The sequence below is a fragment of the Podarcis pityusensis genome (genome assembly GCF_964106645.2).
Source record: "Podarcis pityusensis genome assembly, chromosome: 3".
In the NCBI taxonomy this organism is placed as follows: Eukaryota; Metazoa; Chordata; class Lepidosauria; order Squamata; family Lacertidae; genus Podarcis; species Podarcis pityusensis.
The window spans coordinates 117,339,175-117,357,204 of NC_138026.1; the positions used below are offsets into that span (position 1 = coordinate 117,339,175).

The following is an 18,030-nucleotide window of genomic DNA, read 5'->3' on the forward strand; positions in this document are numbered from 1 at the left end:
CATCGGAGCAGGACTTTGGGGGGGGTCCGTTTGGCAGAAGGAGGAGAAGCAGGGAGAGCTGCTCACATGCTGAAGCCAAGTAGTACACACTGCGTGTTGAGGTCCCCAAGCCACCCCAATAACTCACACATCACACGTATTTTTTGGTTTAAGGCTTTTGGCATCATTTTGGCCAAAACTTTATTTAAATACGGAACTGTGAGTGGTTGCTTAGGCATTGGTTCTGACTATCTGTTCCCCCGTCCAGGGACAGAACTGACTTCCGGATTCCAGCAGAAGCCAGTCAGGGAAAACAATATTGGGGAGAAATGAAGCTGGGCACCAGACCTTCACCTCTCCCCACATGCTCCCAGAGGCCAGGGACTTGGACAAAAGCATGGAAAACCCCTGGATTCCTTTAATGGAATTCCCTTGCAGCACCAGCATTGGAGGGGTAGGGACTTACCCCTCCAACAACCAATTTTTTAACCAATGCCTAACCACAAACTAAGGGGGAGGGTGGCTCTGTGGGTTAAACCACAGAGCCTAGGACTTGCCGATCAGAAGGTCGGCGGTTTGAATCCCCACGACGGGGTGAGCTCCCGTTGCTCGGTCCCTGCTCCTCCCAACCTAGCAGTTTGAAACCACGTCAAAGTGCAAGTAGATAAATAGGTACCGCTCTGGCGGGAAGGTAAACGGCATTTCCGTGCACTGCTCTGGTTCGCCAGAAGCAGCTTTGTCATGGTTTCATAAATCATGGTGCAATAAACCATAGTTTAGAGCTATGTACAAGTTTGGTGGAAGAAATATGTTCTGCTTTTTCAGACTTATTTTCAACTCAGAAATCTCCGCCCCCTTCCCTTGTATAATGCAGTCAATGAGAGAGAGAGAGAGAGAGAGAGAGAGAGAGAGAGAGGATAATAGAATCATAGAATTGTGGAGATGGAAGGGACCACAAAGGGCATCTAATCCAACCCCCAGTATGCAGGAATCTTTTGCCCCAAAGGGGGATCAAACCTATGGCCCTGAGATTAAGAATATCATATACAAAGGCCAGCTTCATTGGCCCAGAATGCTGTCTTCTGCCTCCTGCACCACAATTAACCTGTCGCTGGTTCTTCATCTATTGCCAAAGGAGAATCTGATGTGTGAGAAACTCGATCTTTTTATCTGGGACACCCGAAACCGAGCACCAAGTCTGAAGCCAGGGGACAGGGATTCAGCGCTGGCACCTTTCCTCCGAGTCAGAGCTGTAATCCTTTTGTCAACCATCACAAGGCTTTGTCCGTTGCCCCTTTATGCTCCTATCCTGTGGAGATCAGCTCCCCACCGACTCCCTTTTTTTGTTTTACAATGGGGGAGAGAGACCCTTCTCACCCTGAAAGAGCAAATGAAAGCTGGCAGGAAGCTTTATCTCCCTGGGAAAGTTTGGAAACTGTTGGTCTGGAGCTGCTGAAGAACTGATCCTCATTCCCCCCCTCTCAACAAAACAACGGCAGAGTCCCATTGCAGATGAAAAAAGGTTGTAAGACTATAGAGGCACAAGAATTGGGGCCATCTAGTCAAGAACTATAGTTAAAGCTCTGTATAGTTAAAGCTATGGTTTTCCCAGTAGTGATGGATGGAAGTGAGAGCTGGAAGGCTGATTGCTGAAGAATTGATGCTTTTGAATTCTGGTGCTGGAGGAGACTCTTGAGAGTCCCATGGACTGCAAGAAGATCAAACCTCTCCATTCTGAAGGAAATCAGCCCTGAGTGCTCACTGGAAGGACAGATCCTGAAGCTGAGGCTCCAAGACTTTGGCCACATCAGAAGAAAAGACCCTGATGTTGGGAAAGATGGAGGGCACAAGGAGAAGGGGATGACAGAGGACGAGATGGTTGGATAATGTTCTCGAAGCTACCAGTATGAGTTTGACCAAACTGCGAGAGGCAGTGGAAGACAGGAGTGCCTGGCGTGCTCTGGTCCATGGGGCCACGAAGAGGCGGACATGACTAAACGACTAAACAACAACAAAGTCAACAACTACTTTTCCCATAAGATCTAGATGCCCTCGTAATCAGAACATCATCATCATCATCATCATTATCATCATGGGTCATTTTGAAGTTATCCCCACGGTTGAGATCAACCACCTTCATGCACCTTCATGGTATTCTTTTCAGGACCTGCTAAAAACATTCCTGTTTAGAGAAGCATACCCAGATGCTTAGAAAGCCAATGCAATTCCATTTTAGTATTTTAATTTTTGTATGTGTTAAAGCGTATTTTTTTCTTGACTTTATTTGTAAACAGCTTTGAGGAGGGTTGTTGTTGTTTTGCATTCAAGCCACTTGTAAATTCTATGAAATTAACAAATAACAATAACTCTTATAGGTGACTCGGAAACTTCAGCTTGTCCAAAATGCAGACACCGGATTACTGGCTGGGCTTCCATTCTAGATCTCATAGAAGACCAGTTTTGAAATAGCTGCACTGGTTGGGAGTGTGTTTCTGATCCCAATTCAAGGTGCTCACGTCACTATTTAAAGCCCTAAATGGCTCGGGCCCCAAATACCCAAAACACGGTCTCCTTCTTTACATCCCCTCTCAGGTGCCGCAATCAGCAGAGGTGTCCATCTCAGTACCTTGGAAGTTGAACGGAATCCATTCCGGAACTCCGTTCGACTTCCAAAATGTCCAGAAACCAAAGCGTGGCTTCTGTTTGGCTGCAGGAGCTTCCTGCAGCCAATTGGAAGTCCCAGAAGCTGCATCGGACATTCGACTTCCCAGAAAAATTCAAAAACTAGAACATGATTGTTCAGGAGCCGAAACATACAAGTACCAAGGTCTTTGACAACCAAGGTACGACTGTAGTTCCTCTGCCCTTAGAGGCAAGGGTGGTGGTGGTCCAGGAGAGAGCCTTCTCTGTGGTGGTTTTTAAATCGTGGACCTCCTTCGCTACAGAGGTGCACCTGGTGCCTTCTTTATACAGCTTCTGGAGAAGGCTGAAGAAACACCTCTTTGCCCTGGCTTTTGACGTTTGAGGTGTACATTTTTAGGACGCAGCTTATTCTTGTGATTGCAAGTTGCTTCAAACTGTTCTTAACAGTGTGCTTTGATGTTGCAAATCACCCCGGGACCTTATGGAAGAAGAGTGTGCAATAAATAAATATTCTTGCCTACCTTTCACCCTAAGGCCCCAGAGTGGGTGACTATAATTAAAATGGAATGTTAAAAAGCTTTTAACAGTAATTATTTTCAGAATATTTTTTTTCTGCTTTGTTTTTAAATTGTGCATCTGTTTGGCACATCGGTTTCCTTGGGGGGGGGGAGGGCAGAATAAAAATCCAATAAACAAATTTGTTCCCTTCCCCCTTTCCTGGTTAAAGTTGCCGCTTTAATCTTACCCTCCAACATTTCTCTGATGAAAACCAGGACTTTTTCCTAAGGAAAAGTGGGACATTCTAGGATCACATCATATTCCATACCCTTCAACATTTCTCCGATGAAAATAGGAATGTCCTAAGGAAAGTGGGACATTCAGGGATCAACTCTGAGGTTGAATCGTGACAAGACAGAAGTACTGTTTTTGGGGGACAGGATGCGGGCGGGTGTGGAGGACTCCCCTGGTCCTGAATGGGGTAACTGTGCCCCTGAAGGACCAGGTGCGCAGCCTGGGAGTCATTCTGGACTCACAGCTGTCCATGGAGGCGCAGGTCAATTCTGTGTCCAGGGCAGCTGTTTATCAGCTCCATCTGGTACGCAGGCTGAGACCCTACCTGCCCGCAGATTGTCTCGCCACAATGGTGCATGCTCTGGTTATCTCCCGCTTGGACTACTGCAATGCGCTCTGTGTGGGGCTACCTTTGAAGGTGACCCAGAAACTACAACTAATCCAGAATGCAGCAACTAGACTGGTGACTGGGAGCGGCCGCCGAGACCACATAACACCAGTCTTGAAAGACCTACACTGGCTACCAGTACATTTTCGAGCACAATTCAAAGTTTTGGTGCAGACCTTTAAAGCCCTAAATGGCCTCGCCCCAGTATACCTGAAGGAGCATCTCCACCCCCATCGTTCTGCCCGGACACCGAGGTCCAGCGCCGAGGGCCTTCTGGTGGTTCCCTCGCTGTGAGAAGCCAAGTTGCAGGGAACCAGGCAGAGGGTCTTCTCGGCAGTGGCACCCGCCCTGTGGAACACCCTCCCACCAGATGTCAAAGAGAAAAACAACTACCAGACTTTTAGAAGACATCTGAAGGCAGCCTTGTTTAGGGAAGCTTTTAATGTTTAATAGGTTTTGTATTTTAATATTCTGTTGGAAGCCGTCCAGAGTGGCCGGGGAAACCAATCCAGATGGGCGGGGTATAAATAATAAAGAATAAGAATAATTATTATTATAACTCAGAAACCTGGACGGCTTCTGTAAATCTGGGGCTGTCCCTGGAAAGTAGGGACACTTGGAAGGTCTGCTTCAACCACTCATGCCCTTGACTATGAAACTATCCCTGCCTGCCTTTTGTGTTCCAGATGGAAATGCGTCTCCAGGACCAGCAGCTGGCCCGGCAGCTGATGCGCCTGCGCAGCGACATCAACAAGCTCAAAATCGAGCAGACCTGCCACCTCCACCGGCGGATGCTCAACGATGCCACCTACGAGCTGGAGGAGCGGGACGAGCTCTCTGACCTCCTGTGCGACTTCCCGCTGACGTCCTCCTTCAGCCTCTCCACCCCGCTCAAGCTCATTGGCGTGACTAAGATGAACATCAACTCCCGCCGGTTCTCGCTTTGCTAGAGGGAGGGGATGGGAGGGCAGAGGGGCAGAAGCGGGCGCGGAGGGTGACCTTGCCAACGGAGAGGAGGAGAAGCTTGCTTGTCCTTTTGCTCGGCAGGGGAAGGCAGGTGAGGTCGGAGGACAAAGAGGGAAGGCGGAGCAGATCTGGCAAGGGCTCTTCCACTGATCCAGTATGGCTGGGCGATGGCAACAGTCAAGATCATGTTCCCAGAGTGCTTTGCAGGAAAGATGGAGAATACAAACAACCAGCTTCCTCAAGGGGAGGCAGAGAGGCTACCCTAACCCAATACTTTCCTTCAGAAACAGTCTCCCTTCCCCGTGGGTGGAATAAGGGTGTGAAGTATGGTTACCAGACGTCCCCGTTTCCCGGGGACAGTCCCCGGATTTACAAATCTGTCCCCCGACAAAATCCATCCCCGGATTTCATTTAATGTCCCCAGATTTATATTTTAAGTGTTGTAGATTTATTAGTAGGGAATGAATGTTGCGTGATTGGTTCAACGGCGGAAGACACATCAAATGGGGACTTCTGGCGAGGCAAAATGGCGAATGCCACGGCAGCGGGCAGCTCCTGAAGCCAGCCAGAGCCAACTGCACTACTAGGCTGGCTCCGGGCTACTGAGACTGCCGCTGTTGCTGCCACTGCTGAGGGGGAACTGGGGACGCCCTCTGCGTCAACTGGGGGAACCGCTGCCCCCCCAATGACCCAAATCAAGCCGGGAGCGAGAGCACCTGGCCACCCAGCCGACTGCCTAGCGCCGCTCCGGGGCCAGGAAAACCCTGGAGCTGACACAGTGAGAAGGAAGAGAGAGAAAGAGGAAGGAGAAAAAAGAGGGGAGCCCCGCCCTTGCCGCACCGCTGAGGACAAGAGGTAGGAGGGCACTGGGAGGGCAAGGACACGTGGCCGAGCCCAGGCCCAACCCGAGCCTACTCCATGGTGGCTAGTGCTCCAAGAGAGCAGGTCAGAGCCCAGAGGAAGGCCGCCTGACAGAGGAGACCACAAAAGAGAAGATATTACTTCTTAATTTTTTAAAAAATAACTTTTTCTCTCTTTTTTTTTTTAAAAAAAAGTGTCCCCGGATTCTTTGAAAAAAATCTGGTAACCTTAGTGTGGAGAGATGGCATGGACATCCAGTTGAAGTTGAATGGTCACTGGGGCCAAGATAAGGGAGTGGTCCTTCATGCATTGCCCAATTAATCTGCCTTTGTGGAATTCCACACCACCTGTGACCTTATCGGCATCCGCATTGCCGCAAGTGAAGAAGTAACTCTGTTGTCCTGTTCCTGTCCCTTCCATCATTTTCATAGGGAGATCCTCTCAAATAGAGAAGAGTGCTGCTCTCATTTATATAGAACTCTATACACATCTGTCACCTTGTTCTTCATTTGTTCCCTCCAAAACTAATCCCCGACACCCTGCATTTATCCTTTATCTGAGGGGAGAATGGCTGCCAGTCAGTGTAGACAATATTGCGCAAGATGGATCCATGGTCTCAGTCAGTGTAAGGCAGCCTCCTAGGACGTTCCTGTGGGAAACAGTGAGAAGTGACGGCAGCCAGCATGGCAAATGGTCGGGATGATAAGAGCTGTCCAGAGTACCTGGTGGATTCATTGGCAATAAAAGTTGGGGTCCTGGCTAAAGCCACTGTTAGGAGTTCAGCCTACACTCGAGTAGGACCCTGGCAGAGACACATGCCTGACTGGCATGTTCTCTCCCTCCTGGTCGATCGTTCGGGAGCTTCATAAGCTTTCTTCAGCCCAAACATCACAGCGACTGATGCCAACCAACACCGGCACATTTAGAGATCCGCAGAGTCTTCGCAGCTTTGCGTAACAGACCTCAGCAACTCAGCATTTTGGCTAATCTACTTTATTTACATAAAAACACACACGGAGCACTGCAACATGGCTCCCTCTCTCTCTAGCATCAGACAGCAAAGAGAAAAAGAACAAAGGATAATAGTCCCACTTCACGGAACACAGTAACACAAACATCCTGTCTCTGTCCCTTCCCTCTCTGTGGAGTCAAAACATATATCATCATGTGAAAGACAACAATCCCATGACTGCAATCATGGAGCAGGAATTCTAACAGCCACTTGGCACTCTGTGTCTGCTACACATTGTTTAATGGGTACTTTGGCCTGATTGTATCACATGCTGAGTAGAATACCTGGAGAGAAGCCCAGGGACGAGATTTTAGTTGCCACTGCCTGTTTCCACGTGGATTGAAAATCATCATTCACAGTTAGCGGGGCAAGGCCAAGGCGGAAATAAAGGTAGTCTGAGCCAATAGTTGAGGGTGGTCACCCACACTCTAGCCTCCACTTTTGTGAAAAACTTTATGGAATAATTCAAAACATCAAAACTAACACAATCGCATGAGCACAGTTCCAGAGTATTTTTCATTCTCATGTATATTATATCTATTCAAAAAAAGTTTGGTTAATGAAGAAATTACATATCTTTCTACTTATGAGTGTTGAACTAATTGGCTGATGAAGAATTTAATGAAACAGCAGTTGTTATCTGAAAACACTGTTCAGCAGAGTTCGAAGTTGGACATCAGAATTGGACATTTGCTGATTATACAAAGCTTCACAGCTTGCTCTCCACCGGGTAAAGTCTGGCACCGTGATTCATTTAAGGACTTTCAGAGACTTTCAGAGACTTCAGTTTGTTAGTTTTGATGTTTTGAATTCTTCCATAAAGTTTTTCACATTGTAATTGTTTTTGGCCATCGTGTTGCTTTTGATATTGCTGACTCATATTTTGCAACACAGGGGTTTGTTTGTTTACTCCACTTTTGTGAAGCCTGTCTCTAGTCTCACATTTTGGGACTTGAAGGGCTGATCTTAGAAATTTGGATTGTACTAGTTTTAGGGGTGCAAAATTGGAGAAGAGGCCCCACTGAGCACCACAGAGAAGTTGAGAGCTATCCAGCAACACCCAAAGAACTTCAGGTTCTTCACCCCTGACTTAAATCACCTACGTAGTCCCTTTTCATCCAGGCCTCCCCATCATAATTAACCCCTCCCCCTAATACTCCAAATCATCTCTGCATCCCACCATCTCCACCAATTTTACGTCCCTGGATGATCTTGACCAACTGTACCTTTCTTGGGCAGCCCCAAAAGTGAAACACCCCAAAGATTTGGCTCCTGCCCTTGTACATGTTAGCTCAGAGCTAATCCCGATTCAGTTCAACAGGACTTACAGTCAGGTAAGTCTTTATAGAGCTGTTGCAGTCTGGGATACATTGCAATGATACGCTTGCTTGCACAAAAACCAGCGTTCGAATTTCCAGGAACTTTGCAAATTTGGAAACCCGTGTCAAATTCCTTTGCTAAGAATAAATTTCCATGTGGGTAGGTCCTTGGTTTTGCACAAAATGCACCAGAAACATGGAGACTGCTTTGTGTCTGTTTGAGATATGTGTGGGATTCTGAAAAAAAATAAAAAATCATTTCCCATTGGAATCAGGAATTTGAGTCTTCTCTTTTTTTGTGTTTCATTGGAGGCAAGGGAGGAAACTGCAGTGGAAACTCAATAAACAATGCACAAATGAAATTGTTTCAATCTTGGGCTATATACACCTTAATGGTATAAAGCATAGAGAGGTCATTCCCCTCCTTTTGCATTTCAATTTGCTTTTTTACATTCCTATATGGACCTGAAAGAGGATGGGTGGGGATCTTCTTTATCCTATGCCCTTCACCAGATTTGCTTCCTCCCACCAAACTCCAATGATGATGATGATATATTATTTATACCCTGCCTATCTGGCTGGGTTTTCTTCATCATTCTGCCCGGACACTGAGGTCCAGCGCCGAGGGCCTTCAGGCGGTTCCCTCACTGCCAGAAGCAAATCTACAGGGAACCAGGCAGAGGGCCTTCTCGCTAGTGGCACCCGCCCTGTGAAACGCCCTTCCATCAGATGACAAGGAAATAAACAACTACCTGACATTTTGAAAACATCTGAAGGCAGCCCTGTTCAGGGAAGTTTTTAATGTGTGACATTTTGATGTATTTTTTAAACTTTGTTGGAAGCCGCCCAGAGTGGCTGGGATAACCCAGCCCGATGGGCAGGGTACAAATGTGTGTGTATATATATATATATATATATATATATATATATATATTTATTATTATTATTATTATTATCTCTAATGGACCAGCGGAGGGGCACGTAATCTCTGCCCGGAGTGGTTGTCCCACCAACAACCTGGCCCATCTTTTGTTTCATATGTGGCCACATCAATGGAAAGCCGTTGCACAACGATTACACCTACGTCTTTGGGAGTTTGGACTGGCCAGCTCAGGCAGCCTCCGTTCTTCCCTCCTACCTTGCAAATTATCTTCTGGCCCAGTTTCAAGAGGTTCACGTTTTCTGATGGCTCGCTTTGAGGATCAGGAGTGCAGCTGGGAGCGATGTTCAGTACACCATGCCTTGGAAGGAGATAATTGGCTCCTGGAAGAGAACACGGTTCTTTAAGACAACTGACATGTTTCAAAGGGTGCTTTCCTGAAGAGTGATTGCTCTGACTGGAGAAGAAATTCTGACTGATGATGACAATTTCTATACCATATTATATTTTTAAGGGAAACAATTTCAAAGTAGTTTACAACACATTCAAACATCAAATAAAACAACCCACAATAGAATTATAGAATTGCAGAGTTGGAAGGGACCCTGGAGTCATCTAGTCTAACCCCCTTGCAATGCAGGAATCTCAACTAAAGTATCCATAACAGGTGACCATCCAACCTCTGCTTTAAAACCTCCAAGGAAGGAGAATAAAACATTCCTGAAGAAAGTCAAATGTAAAGTATATCTTCAAAGCAGCATAATTAACAAGGAACTAAGATATTACCTTAAGGGACACAGATGGCGCTGTGGGTTAAACCACTGAGCCTAGGACTTGCCGATCAGAAGGTCGACGGTTTGAATCCCTGCGACGGGGTGAGCTCCTGTTGCTCGGTCCCTGCTCCTGCCAACCTAGCAGTTCAAAAGCACGTCAAAGTGCAAGTAGATAAATAGGTACCACTCTGGCGGGAAGGTAAACGGCGTTTCCATGCGCTGCTCTGGTTTCGCCAGAAGTGGCTTAGTCATGCTGGCCACATGACCCAGAAGCTGTACGTCGGCTCCCTCGGCCAATAAAGTGAGATGAGCGCCGCAACCCCAGAGTCAGTCATGACTGGACCTAATGGTCAGGGGTCCCTTTACCTTTACTTAAGATATTACCTTAAAGATTTTGAAATGAAACACAACTAAAGGAAGTCAAATTTAAAACACACATTTAAAATAGCAGAATTGACAAAAGAATAAAATACTTTCATAAGCATAGAACATATCTGCTGCGGTTGCTGCCAGCCCTGCCAATGGTGGTTCATGGTGATCAGAGAGCATGGAAGCTCAGACTGGGTCTGCACTAAGAGGCGGCCAAGATGGTTGTCTGAAAGTGAACCTGCCTAAATCACAAGTTTCAAAACAGTATGCAAACCGAAACATAGCCACTCACATGACAAGGGATAGCTCAGTCAGTAAAGGTAAAGGGACCCTTGACCGTTAAGTCCAGTCGTGGCCGACTCTGGGGTTGCGGCGCTCATCTCACTTTATTGGCCAAGGGAGGCGGCGTACGGCTTCGGGGTCGTGTGGCCAGCATGACTAAGCCGCTTCTGGCGAACCAGAGCAGTGCACGGAAACACCGTTTACCTTCCCGCCGGAGCGGTACCTATTTATCTACTTGCACTTTGAAGTGCTTTCGAACTGCTAGGTTGGCAGGAGCAGGGAGTGAGCAACAGGAGCTCACCCTGTCGTGGGGATTCAAACCGCCGACCTTCTGATTGGCAAGTCCTAGGCTCTGTGGTTTAACCCACAGTGCCACCCGCGTCCCTAGGTTGAGTTAGTGGAGAGAAATAAGCTGAGTCAGGAACAGTTATGAGCTAGGCAGACAAGTAAATATCAGAGATGTGGTTTAGTGAGTGACAGCAGGTAGTGGAAGTTATAGGTCTGGATAGGCACCCCATGATTTTAATTGACCGATACCGTTTACGAAACCACATGCTTGTTAAACTGCAATAAATAAACAAAAGTTTATGTTCCAATTTAACCCTGACTGGACTCAGTATTGTCCCAGGTAGGGCCTGGGTGGTGGCAACGAGAAATAAAGTGACCACAGGGATCAATAGATGGTGAAACGTCCAGGGACCCTGTGTGATCGCCACAGCCACCAACAAGCCTGCGCAGAAGTCCCAGGGTAGTGTTGACCACCAACTTGGATAGCTTTAAAAGAGGATTTAAAAGAGAAGAGCGTATTCGTGCTCAGGTCTTGGTTGTGAGCTTCTGGTGGGCATCTGTTTGGTTACTGTGAGAAAAAGACTGGACGTGTCACTGGCCCGATCCACGCAATGTTCCCTATGTTCTTTTGCTCATTGTGGGACGCTCTCCTGGCTAAGTGCGTATAAAATTGTTCCCACAATGTACTTTTGTTGTAATTGATTGCCGTGAGTTATCGCAAGAGCTGGAGAGGCAGAATGTGACTATTTAAAATAAAGTGAGCCACCAATTAAAAAAGACCTCTCCATTCCCGATGAGGCTTCCAGGTGATCAGGCTGGGGCAAGTCATATCCCTGGCATCTCGTCCTCGACGATTGATGGACAGAGCCGGGTGTGCCGGCAGGATATTATATTTCAGGCAGCACCAAGTTCGAGTGAGTGGGTGGATGATCAGAAGGCTTTCAGATGGTGGAGTTAAAGAGATTACAGCTTATTAAGAGCTTTGCAAAAAAGCTGTTTAATTGGCTTAGGCTACATAACAAGGTGTTAGCCAGAAACAATTTTTACTTTGGCTTCGTTGCCTCAAGCTTGGTTTTTGCTGAAAACCTTAAGGTCCATAAATAGCAACATTCTAGAGATCCCAGGCCCTAAGGAAGTCAGATTAGCCTCAACCAGGGCCAGGGCCTTTTCAACACTGGCTCCAGCCTGGTCGAACACTCTGTCTCATGAGACCAGGGCCCTGTGGGATCTGATTTCTTTCTACAGGGCCTGTAAGACAGAGCTGTTCCGCCTGGCCTTTGGTTTGGACTCAGTCTGACCCTTATGTTTCCTTCCCTTTATGTGATCTATGGGCTACTTTTAAAATGAGGCTGCATTTTAAATTGCATTTTAACCTGTATTTTAAATTGGTTTCTCCCACCACACATTATGTTTTTACTGTAATTTTTACTGGTGTTAGTCGCCCTGAGCCCTGCTCTGGCTGGGGAGGGTGGGATATAAATAAAATTTATTATAATTATTATTTGTTTTAGTCATTTAGTCTTGTCCTACTCTTCGTGACCCCATGGACGCCAGGCACCCCTGTCCTCCACGGCCCCCCGCAGTTGGGTCAAACTCATGCTGGTAGCTTCGAGAACACTGTCCAGCCATCTCGTCCTCCGTCGTCCCCTTCTCCTTGTGCCCTCAATCTTTCCCAGCATCAGGGTCTTTTCCAGGGAGTCTTCTCTTCTCATGAGGTGGCCAAAGTCTTGGAGCCTCAGCTTCAGGATCTGTCCTTCCAGTGAGCACTCAGGGCTGATTTCCTGAAGAATGGATAGGTTTGATCTTCTTGCAGTCCATGGGACTCTCAAGAGTCTCCTCCAGCTTATTATTATTATGTGAGGGCTGTACCACTTCAGAACTCAGGTGGGAGTGCAAATGGTGGAATGCTCCTATCTAAAAAAACATCCCCACATATAGAAGACTAGCATCTCAGGAAGGAGGCTGGATCAGAACCGTCTTTTCCTTGATTTCTGATTTGCACAAATGAGTGTCACTGAATAAGTCGCTGAAATGGCAGCTGCCATGCACAAGAGGGAGCTCTCAGCAGATTCAAGAGACACAGAACTGCAGAAGTCAAATACAGTGGTACCTCGGATTAAGTACTTAATTCGTTCCGGAGGTCCGTTCTTAACCTGAAACTGTTCTTAACCTGAAGCACCACTTTAGCTAATGGGGCCTCCTGCTGCTGCTGCGCCACAGGAGCACAATTTCTGTTCTCATCCTGTAGCAAAGTTCTTAACCTGAAACACTATTTCTGGGTCAGCGGAGTCTGTAACCTGAAGTGTATGTAACCTTAAGTGTATGTAACCTGAAGCGTATGTAACTTGAAACGTATGTAACCAGAGGTACCACTGTAAGTCCCGGGGGGGGGGGGGAATGGAGTGGGGCGACTTCAAATGATGAGCAGGCCCAGCAGTCACAGATCGTCTGACTGTGTGTGTGTGTGTGTGTGTGTGTGTGTGTGTGTGGAGGGGAGCAGCCGGGAAAACAGGAGAGAATAGAATTGAGTGTTAAGGAGGAATATAAGAGCAGCAGTGCTGGGTCAGGACAAAGCCCCATCTAGTTCAGCATCGTGTTTTCACTTACCCACAATCCTGCAAGAATATAACATCGCTTCTCCCCAACCCTAATTCCCAGCATCTAGAAGTGCTTATCCCTTGCCACGACTCCCCTGTTTTAATTACTGCATTGTTTTAATGGGATTTTTTTTATTGCCTGTTTTTAATTATGGATGCTTTAATAGGATCAGTTTATTGTGTGTTTAAATCATGCAGGTTTATACATCTTAATGTTTGTGTAACTGGCTTTGATACTCGCAAACCGCTTAGGAGCCCTATTAATACAGCATGTGAATGAACCAATAAATAAAGAACTCCACCTCCGACAGTGGAGAGGCAGTGCCACGCTGCAACGTTTTGTTGCAGGAGGTCCCATTTTGCTAGATCTGGTGGAGAAGCAGCAGAACAAGACTAGCGAGAGGACCTGATATGGAGTGGGATTTCCAGTGATTCCTCTCCTTGGTCAGTTTGGGTTCCCAGCTGTTTTTAGACTACAACTCCCACCATCCATAGTTAGCAGGACCAGTGGTCAGGGATGATGGGAACTGTAGTCCAAAAAACAGCTAGAAACTCAAGTTTGGGAAACCCTCTCCTAGATGCTTTCAGCATTGATGAAGAGCGCATCACAAGCACAAAAGAAAAGCACTGCTGGGTCAGGCCAAAGGTCCATCTAGTCCAGAATTGTGTTCTCACAGCTGCCAACCAGATGTGTCAATGGGAAGCCCCCAACAGGACCTGAGTGCCCACCTGTGATTCCCAGAAACTTGGATCCAGCAGCCCCCCAGCCTTTCCTGGGACCCTCAGCCAAAACTGCATGCAGGCGGCCACAAGACTAAATAATTGGACAGAATTGTAATATTAATTAATGGCATATACAGGTGTTTCAGTGACTGTGACTTTGGCATTTTACCTGTTGTTCAATTGCTATTCAGCAGACATACTTTTTGTACATAAATATTGGTTGTTGTATGTTTTAGAAGACATCCGAAGGCAGCCCTGTTTAGGGAAGCTTTTGATGTTTGACGGACTATTGTATTTTAATATTTTGTTGGAAGCCGCCCAGAGTGGCTGGGGAAACCCAGCCAGATGGGCGGGGTATAAATTGTTATTATTATTATTTGCTTTATTGAAGTGAAAATTGAACAGAAGGAAAGTTTTATTATTTATTCTGCAAGACAGAGCTCTTCCACCAGGCCTTTGGCCAAGGCACAGTCTGACCCCCTCCTTTGGTAATCCTCACAGAACTCTAGCCCAATGGTTGCCATTAATTTGATTTTGAACTGATTTTAGAATGAATTGATTTTAGAATGCTGTATTATTTTACTGTTGTTAGTCGCTCTGAGCCCGGCTTTGGCTGGGGAGGGCAGGCTATAAATAAATTATTATTATTATTATTATTATTATTATTATTATTATTATTATTATTACTACTTATGTGCCTGGATTATTGACTTGTATTAATACATGTGAGGGCTTTTGTTTTATTATTCTCTTTCCTTCCTTCTTTCTTTTGTTCCTTTTCTGGAATATTTACGAGGGTTTTTTAAAAAGACATATCTTGTAATTTTCCTGCATTCTGATGTTGTAGCATTATGTATTTTTGTTTCTGTGCAGCTCACTTTTGTTTTCATTTACATTATTTTGCATACATGCTTTTGAGAACGACGTTGGAAGATGCTACTTGAAACGTGGCATTTTATTACAAGCAGTGTGATCAGTGACAGCTGTGTCAAATGTGGAATTTGTATTTTCTAAATAATATATATACTGGGTTTAGTTGAGATGCGTAGAAATTTCTTGCAATTGAAAGCAGCATGGAAATTAAATGAAATAAATGAAATAAAATTATATACAGTGGTACCTCGGGTTAAGTACTTAATTCGTTCCGGAGGTCCGTTCTTAACCTGAAACTGTTCTTAACCTGAAGCACCACTTTAGCTAATGGGGCCTCCTGCTGCCGCTTGCGCCGCCAGAGCACGATTTCTGTTCTCATCCTGAAGCAAAGTTCTTAACCTGAAGCACTATTTCTGGGTTAGCGGAGTCTGTAACATGAAGCGTATGTAACCTGAAGTGTATGTAACCCGAGGTACCACTATAGAAGTTTTACAGAAGAAGAACACAAATTAAATAAAAGAGAAAACCCCATTGCAGCCGACTAGAGATGGCCATTTGGGTCCCTTCCAACTCTACAATTCTATGATTGTATAAAAATAGAATGGGTTCTCCTTGCATCTCTGCAAGTAAAGGAGCAAAAGATGTGCTTTATATTTATAGTACAATTTTCAGGGAATAATGCTTACGGCTCTGGACTGGACCATGAAGTAGCTCGTTGGCAACGTGTGAAACCTGTGCCAAGCTTCCCTGCTCATGGCTGCATACACAATTCTGTTCCTTTCATTTCCCCCCTCGGCTGATTCTTCTTCGGTCACAAAGAAAGTGGAGCCCTGCAGAGATTCTGCTCGCTTGCCAGCCATTTCCTGGAGGATATAAACTCTCCCCATTCTCGGGAACCTTTGTTCTAAATGTCATCCACTCCCCCCTGTGCTTCTGCCTGGGAGAACCGCACAGATCAGCTCAACCGCCAGCATTTCCCAGCAAATAAAATCCATTCTCTTCTCAGAATATCGGCAGACCATTGGGTTTTATGTAGCCTTGCCAAGGACTCAAGTGTAACCTCTGCCAGCCTGGGTGGGCATCATGCTGAAGTTTTATAACTTAATGCTGCCAAAAGATTTCCCCAAATGGAAATTCTTCTTCTGTTTTGGTGATCACTTGTAGCCGAGTAAGATTGTCTTCCATGAACACAATCTTAACGGTGAGTCCGTAAGTGACTGTGGAGGCCATTTCTGGATCTACACATCCTTTCACACTGGGGACATAGGTTTCCAGGCAGGAGTTGATCACGGTGAGGGTTTGCCAGACGTGCCTTCCTCTTAGCTTGTTTCTCCCTTTCGTCCTGAGTTCCAGCATCTTCAAAGCCCATAACACCTTTAGTAAAGGCTGTTCTCCAGTTGAAGCGCTCGCAGGCCAGTATTTCCCGGTTGTCAGTGTTTATGCTACATTTTTTAAAGATTTGCCTTGAGAGAGTCTTTAAACCTCTTTTGTTGACCACTGGTATTATGCTTTCCATTTTTAAGTCTGGAATAGAGTAGTTGCTTTGGAAGACGATAATCAGGCACAACATGACCAATCCAACAAAGTTGATGTCGAAGAATCATTGCTTCGACACCAATGATCTTTGCTTCTTCCAGTACACTGCCATTAGTTCACCTCTCTTCCCAAGTGATGTGCAATTTTTTTGGAGACACCGTTGATAGAATCTTTCGAGGAGTTGGAGATGGCGTTTATAAGTGGTTCATGTTTCACAAGCGTACAGTAAGGTTGGTAGTACAATAGCTTTCAAACAAGCATTTTGGTTTCCCTGCGAATGTCCCGGTCCTCAAACACTCTGTACTTGGAAATGGAAGTAGATAGAATATGGAGGATAATGGAAGAGCCCTGCAAGATCAGACCCAAGGTGAATGGCAAATAGCTTCCCATGGTGGTGAAGCAGATTCACATAGGAAGCCCACATGCAGAGGAAGGAGTGTTGGAAAATTCCATTCCACCTTTAGTTGCAGACATGGAACTGTTGCATGTCACATGTCTGTTTACATACCAGCACAACTTTCTGGGAACTTCCATTGTATGTATAGCTTTTGCTTTTCTCTGTCTCTCTGAGAAGACAAAGAAAGAGCCAACATGTTTCTTTGTCCTGATTTATGATTAATAAATCCGTAGTTGTAGTATGCTTCCACAAGCCTCACGCCTATTCTGTGTGCGCAGTTCACTCTGCTGAAAATAATGTGCCCTGGTTTTGAAGCCTGGGTCACTGATTTACGTCAGAGCAGAGGCCGATGGGTCTTTGCAGTGGGACGGCTGGAAGGAGACCACCCAGCTGGGGCTAGCCAGCTGGCCTTGCGACCCTCTGCATGCTGACAAGGAGAACATAGCCCTCATGGATAGCAGCTTAGGGATGGGAATTAGAGATGTAAGAAGAGTCCTGCTGCATCAAGCCTGTGGCATGTGTAATCCAGCACCCCTGTTCTCACAGTGTCAGGGACTGGCTGGATAAGGAGGAGGAGTGGATGCTGCCTGAACAAGAGGCCCCCAGGGAAATCAGAGGGAGAGGATTTGGATCCTGGAGGTGGGAAACCAGCTACACTCCAGAGGAGGAGAAGAGTTGGGAAGAACTAGAGGCTGGGAGCTTGGAGAATGATGAAGAGGAAGAAACAGGCAGGACAGGAAGAAACACCACGGAGAGAAGAACAAGGATATAGTTTGAGTGCCTCACTTGTAGTTTTATAAATCATTTACTGTGTCAACACGAGCGGATGTTATTAATCTTGCAGTTGTTCTATAAGGTATTATTATCATGACCAGAATGTAATTGCAATTAATGAGATTTTGGAACGCAAGAATAAAGGAATAAATAAATGTCCCATCGTTCAGGCCGGACAGTGAGATCCAGCACTGAGGGCCTTCTGGCGGTTCCCTCATTGTGAGAAGTGAGGTTACAGGGAACCAGATAGAGGGCCTTATTGGTAGTGGCGCCTGCCCCGTGGAACGCCCTCCCTTCAGATGTGAAGGAAATAAGCAGCTATCTTCTCTTTAAAAGACATCTGAAGGCAGCCCTGTTTAGGGAAGTTTTTAATATTTAATGCTGTATTGTTTTTAACACTTGATTGGGAGCCGCCCAGAGTGGCTGGGGAAACTCAGCCAGATGGGCGGGGTATAAATAGTAAAGTATTATTATTATTATTATTATTATTATTATTATTAAAGAAAATCATCAAGCCATCAATTCTAGGATGCGGGGGAGGGAGGAACTAAATTATATAATTTGGTATTTGAACGATT

General features: G+C 45.9%; 1 protein-coding gene and 2 long non-coding RNA genes across 6 annotated transcripts in view; 2 read left to right on the forward strand and 1 right to left on the reverse strand.

Moving 5' to 3' along the window:
- The window catches only part of FAM167A (family with sequence similarity 167 member A), a 31,273-nt gene extending 22,951 nt beyond the window's left edge, over nt 1-8,322 (forward strand). For all 4 annotated transcript variants that reach the window (XM_081001190.1, XM_081001187.1, XM_081001189.1 and 1 more), the window contains one exon: nt 4,489-8,322. In XM_081001190.1, coding sequence (XP_080857316.1) covers nt 4,489-4,752 — 264 coding nt within the window. In that variant the 3' untranslated portion in view covers nt 4,753-8,322. The remainder of the gene's footprint in view (nt 1-4,488) is intronic.
- The window catches only part of LOC308474766, a 104,178-nt gene that overhangs the window by 60,844 nt on the left and 25,304 nt on the right, over nt 1-18,030 (forward strand). The window lies entirely within an intron of this gene.
- On the reverse strand, nt 8,214-17,433 carry LOC308474710. Its single transcript, XR_013984880.1, has 2 exons — nt 10,641-17,433; nt 8,214-9,646 (listed from the first exon to the last, which is right to left on the reverse strand). It is a non-coding gene; the product is annotated as an uncharacterized lncRNA (long non-coding RNA).